Here is a 5542-nt window from a genome sequence, read left to right as displayed (position 1 = left end):
GGGGGGTGCGTGGAGCGATCTCAGTTAGCTAATGGTGGGGTTGGAGGGCGACTTGTGGGTGGCGTGGCTGGTTGCGTCACTGCAGGCGGCCAGGGGCGGCAGTGGCAGGAGCAGCCCGGGTTCATTGACCTGGACTGTCCATGCCGCCCCAAATCTTGCATGTGCAGGTGTTAGTAAAGTCCCAACTTTATTTATATTCACCAAACTGCTGGAATGGGATCTCAATTGAATCCCCATGCTTGCACTGCTCAATTCGTGAACTGCGGTGATACAGACAAAATGTGCTAAATGTGCCTTCTTTCTGCTGCAGGGTTGGAGCAACTTCCTAGCTCCACGCGAAAACTGTGATATGCTGTTGCACTGCTGAAGAGGAGGATGATGATGGAACGGTTGCTTCTTTGAGCAGCAGGCCTCCTACCCACGCTACCCTGGCAAGTAAAGTCAGGGGGTGTGGGAATAACCCGGTGAATAATCATGGACAGAAGAGCTGGAGCAATCCTAGTGTGCCTGCTCTTCGTCCTAGTCCGGGACGTGTCGGCCGTCGCTGAGACCGAGGCCGGCAATGTGCGTTTAGTGCAGGAGGCGCCCAATAGGAAGATCGAGGGCACAGGGAGGCAGGATGATGGTAAGGTGGGGGGGAGGGTGTCGGTCTCAACAGTTGCTTGGTCTACGCTCATCATGGCTGCGGCAACTGGATTGGGAGCAGTGCCCTTCTTCTTCATGGAGCTGGAAGCTCAGTGGGCAGGCCTTTGCAATGGGCTAGCAGCTGGGGTGATGCTGGCTGCAAGCTTTGACCTTGTGCAGGAAGGGCAGGTGTATGGCAGTGGGAGCTGGGTTGTTTTCGGAATTTTGAGCGGAGGAATATTTATTTGGCTTTGCAAGAAGGTACTTCACGATTCCTGCTCTTCATCTTTCAGATCAATGCCACATTTCAATAGCTTTAGATTTGAATGAACTATTTGTTGTTGCTGTAGAAATTTATGCAATATTAGGTTTCTTTATATGGTACCTATGATATACTTCTCAATACAAGAACAAAATTCAAGACTGCTACGCACTAGATAGCTTAGATTTTACTTAAAGGCTATAGCTCAAAATCTGTTACCTGTAGCTAAACAAAAGTTTCATGTCATGTCTGAAAGGCTGCGTATGTCAACATAATGGTGCTTAGAAGTCATACAGGTACTTATAGTAGTCTTGGACCCAAAAAAATGCTAGTTGCCAGAGTCAATAATTGTTGGTCTGAACAATTGAACGAAGTGCAATACTCAAGCTCATGTTTATTCAATGGAAGAACTGAACAAATCGAATGGGCTCATGTGAACCCATCACATGCTTACCCTCATTCGTATGCTGATAAGAAGCTTGTGTAGGCCAACTAAAACTTAAACATCAATGCATGACCTGGGCTACATCAGTCTCTATTCCACTTTGCACTTGCTTGTTGAGTGTATCCATCATCATATCGAGCTCAATTGATAATTGTGTTTTCGGAACAATGAAGATAACCCCCTTTCATTGTTATAATATTTTCTTATACCATTTCCTTGTGCACAGTTTCTTGAGCAATATGGAGAAGTAAGCATGCTGGATATAAAAGGTGCAGATGCAAGTAAAGTTATCCTTGTTGTCGGAATAATGACTCTCCATTCTTTTGGGGAAGGCTCTGGTGTGGGTGTTTCCTTTGCTGGCTCGAAAGGATTTTCTCAGGGTCTTCTAGTTACTATAGCTATAGCAGTGCACAACATACCGGAAGGCTTAGCTGTAAGCATGGTACTGTCATCTAGGGGTGTAACCCCACAAAAGGCAATGATATGGAGTATCATAACATCTCTACCACAGGTGTCGTTTCTTGAGATGAAATATTAAATATTTCTATAAGTTTATTGTTTTGTCCTTGAGTGAGTAATGAAAAATAAATAAACTTTTTAGTTATCTTGACTTGCAACTATAAGCAGCAGAATGAATCTTTGTTTTGTGCACTGACTGAATTAACTATTTTGCTCCCCTTTTTCCTATATTCGTCTCTGTCTGTGTTTGTAGACTTCTCTAGTTATTCAAATTAAGGAACCAAACTGAATTGTAGAGTGAGTCACATGAACCAGCACTACATGATTTGGTATAGGTAACAAAGGTAACTGGTACATGATAGTGAATCGGTGCTAGCAAGGTCTTGAGCTCCCAAGAAAAAATGTACCTAGGTCAGGGGCATGGGTTGGTCGACAACTTGACCAAACTTGTATCCTTGGGAATCGTACATGCACCTTTGTTTGGAACTTTGGGCTGATTGAATATCGTTACAATATGAAATACTTGAAGGCCACACACAATATGTTTTATGCTCCAACCTTGGCTAATTTTCATCGCAATCATATCCTTTACAATATCGTATCATTCCTGCTGGTTTTTTAGAAACTACCATGTATTAATTTGCTAATGAACTGATAAGTAACAGTAGTATTAGCGTGAATAAGTGTTTAACACTAAGAATCTTGCACTGTAGAGCTCTATATTATTGTAATAGTAATTTCTGTTATATAGTAGTAGTTAGTCTCTTTACTTATTTTAGTCTATATAAATATTGGTGCCTAGCAAGTGATAATATTTGTTGACATTCTGAGGCCAGTGAGAACTATAACTGTCTCCTTCTTTTACTTGCTTAAACATGGCCAAGTTCAGCTTTGTCTCAGTATTATGTTGCGAACACAATATATCCATCACTTTATGTGCAACTGCTGTCTAATTCAGTTTCAAGTTACACTTATGGTAGTAAACATTATTTGCTTTTGCTCTAATGCTGCTTTGTTTTCATTTGTAAATCCAGCCAATTGTTGCTGTTCCTGCTTTCCTTTGTGCCGACGCATTCCAGAAGGTGCTACCCTTCTGTACTGGTTTTGCTGCAGGATGCATGATATGGATTGTTATAGCAGAGGTTCTTCCTGATGCTTTTAAGGTGGGTATCCTATTCACCTGACTGTTAAGAAAACTGTGAAGGACTGAAGCTGCTGTTTTATGCCCTGAGAAAGCAGTTTTGACATTCTCTGTTATACGCAGGAAGCGACTCCATCACAAGTTGCTTCTGCTGGAACACTTGCTGTTGCTTTCATGGAAACATTAAGTACTGTGCTTCTGGGATTTACTGATGGCAACAAGTAAGTTTGCTATTAACATTTCGTGGTAAGTGGGTAAAAGTTAACTCTCAGCTAATGTTGTTGATTTTAACTCGCAGCTCAGAAGATGCATCAGGTTTCTTGGTATCACTTGTATTTGGACTCGGTCCACTTATTGGAGGAATTATACTTGTCACATTCTCTCTTGCCTTCAGCATGCCACACCCTCTTCTTACTGGTGTGGCATCTGGCATTGCTTTCCGTCTTGCGGCATGGAGACCCGTACAGCTTCTAATGTCCTCAAAAATGGGTCTATTTACCACCCTCTTTCTCCTCATTGTTGGTTGCCTTGTCTACCATGCTGCCACATCAAGCATCCTTAGGGTGGTTAATCGCAAAAGGTCTTCTGTTAACGTCATTACATCATCCTCTGGTTTCTCTCTTAGTGTCCTCACACTGCAATCTCTCCTTGCCTGTGGTTCTGTATTCCTTCATGCATACGCCGAAGGACTTGTGCTTGGTGTCGCGGCACGCAAGGCTTATGGCCTTGGCCGTTACATGGTTCTCCCAGCTTCCCTCCATGGTCTGCCACGAGGTGCTGCTGTCGCGAGCTGTGTATATGGTGCCACAGATAGCTGGCGCGGGGCCCTTGCAGCTGCTGCTCTGACCGGGCTTGCAGGACCTAGCGCCGCCATCAGTGCGATCCTTGCGAGGATCGACTACGATGGACTCGACTACTGGATGGTGATCGCGTGTGGGGCTCTGATCCCCAGCTTTGGCCGTGTTTTCAGGCGGTCTTTGCGATTGGACATGCGGAAGAGCATTGTGGGGCTGCTGATAGGTATCGCCTTCGCCTCCGTGTGCTTGATGTCGACTAGATTCATTTGCTTGCACACCCCTTACTGCAACTCGGCTCCAGAAGCGGTCACATGACTTGTGTAACTGTGTTGTATACGGTGATGTTGTAAAACACATGTAATACCAGTGTAATGACTTTTGACTATACAAAGAATGGAAGGTTATATTGCACTTGCAATGAGGAGGCCATAGTTAATATACGGTGAAATCTGTAAAAGTTTTTCCAATAATAAAGCTGGATCACTAATTTTGGGCGCTGGAGTTGTAAAGAAGTTTCAATTCATGGCTAGTGTTGGTGAATGCTGACTTGCTGTTGGTGAACACTAATATGACGCCAATACCTAGCTACTGTAACGTATTTTTTTGTTGTTGAAATGAGTTTCATGGTAATATGCCTGTTGGGGAATTCAGAAGTGGCTCAAGATCGTGGGCCAGAGGGATCGTCCCTGTCGGAGCACTTCCGAAGGTTCGGAAACCCCAATTTCCCTCGTGGAGAGTTCATCCCTTTTCTCCCATGTCCTCCTCAGCTGCAGGGATTCGGAGGGCGAGGAGCCGTGGAGGCATGGGAGAGGGGGCCTCAGAGCCTCCAGAGGTCCTTTGGACCTGGTGTCCAAGAGATTGTCACCGGCTCCAGAGTCCGGTGTCCGAGAGATTATCGCCGGCTTCAGAGTCCCCGGCAAAATGTGACGGGAACTGGATACCCGGTAGAACCACAAGGAGGGTACTGGTCTTCAACTCCTCTGGGAGCACCACCCTTCTGGGAAAGGTAGAGGAAAGGGGAGGCCTGGGTCAACCCCGAGGGGGTCCCGGAAGAAGGAACTTTAACTTTGTGCATCACCTAAAGGAAAAAGGAGTGCACCCTCGTCAGCCTTAGCACTACGGGCTGCCATGCCCACCCCTCATGCGGAAAGTCCTCGTACGAGGCCGCCATGTTAACCCTAGGTACGAAGGACCTCCGTATCCGGAGGAGGCTTTGACCTTGCTACCCCTAACGCTGCATCCTAGTGGGTTCGGCTCCACGGGAGCCGTACGGGGGGCACAAGGGTCCTTTGCCCGAAAAGGCCCCGTCCCCTAAGGCTATAAATAGAAGGGCTATAGGCTCAATCAAGACACAACATTCTAGCCACTCAGTCCCCTAGGAGCTCTTCTAGACAGAGGTCTTGTCCAAGAGCCACCATCTACTGTTTGGGTACTTTGTAACCACCAATAGTTGGCGCCATCCGTGGGGCGCCGTCCGTGGGGAAGAGAGTGACTGAGAAGCCACATGGTGCCGTAGCGATGGAAGGGGAAGGGAGCCGCGGACCTTCCGGCAGATCCCCTCCTTACGAGGACCACCGACCCCTCAGAGACCGTGGCCCCGGAGAGCAAGGGAGCCACTGGAGCCAACCCAGAAAGGGTTGACCTGGGTGGCGAGGAGGAGATGGTGGTGGTCAACGATGACGACCCGAAAGCTGAGGAAGAACCTCCCACCAGGAAGGTGGAGACGGGAGACGTCTCCGGCCTCGACGCAGCCGGCTACCGAGAGGAGCGGCTGACCCAAGAGGTTGAGGCTGAGGCTGATGATCTACAAGCTC

General features: G+C 47.0%; 1 protein-coding gene across 1 annotated transcript; it reads left to right on the top strand.

Moving 5' to 3' along the window:
- Positions 1-310: 310 nt before the first annotated feature.
- Positions 311-4223, top strand: LOC101755041 (putative zinc transporter At3g08650). The gene is made up of 5 exons (XM_004952610.3): positions 311-885; positions 1558-1842; positions 2825-2953; positions 3055-3152; positions 3230-4223. Exons 1-5 carry the CDS (start codon positions 475-477, stop codon positions 4041-4043), a joined length of 1737 nt encoding a protein of 578 aa, XP_004952667.1. The 5' UTR covers positions 311-474; the 3' UTR covers positions 4044-4223.
- The last annotated feature ends 1319 nt before the right edge of the window (positions 4224-5542 follow it).

The sequence above is a fragment of the Setaria italica genome, chromosome I (assembly GCF_000263155.2).
Source record: "Setaria italica strain Yugu1 chromosome I, Setaria_italica_v2.0, whole genome shotgun sequence".
NCBI classification, from domain to species: Eukaryota; Viridiplantae; Streptophyta; class Magnoliopsida; order Poales; family Poaceae; genus Setaria; species Setaria italica.
The sequence above is the reverse complement of the archived record's forward strand: the minus strand, read 5'-3'. Positions and strand labels throughout refer to the sequence as shown.

Excerpts from the sequence above, each read along its gene's own strand:
- LOC101755041 (XM_004952610.3), top strand. The coding sequence starts at position 475 with ATGGACAGAAGAGCTGGAGCAATCCTAGTGTGCCTGCTCTTCGTCCTA. Across the intron at positions 2,954-3,054 it reads TTCTTCCTGATGCTTTTAAG|GAAGCGACTCCATCACAAGT; the intron begins GTGGGTATCCTA and ends TGTTATACGCAG. Across the intron at positions 3,153-3,229 it reads GGATTTACTGATGGCAACAA|CTCAGAAGATGCATCAGGTT; the intron begins GTAAGTTTGCTA and ends TTTAACTCGCAG.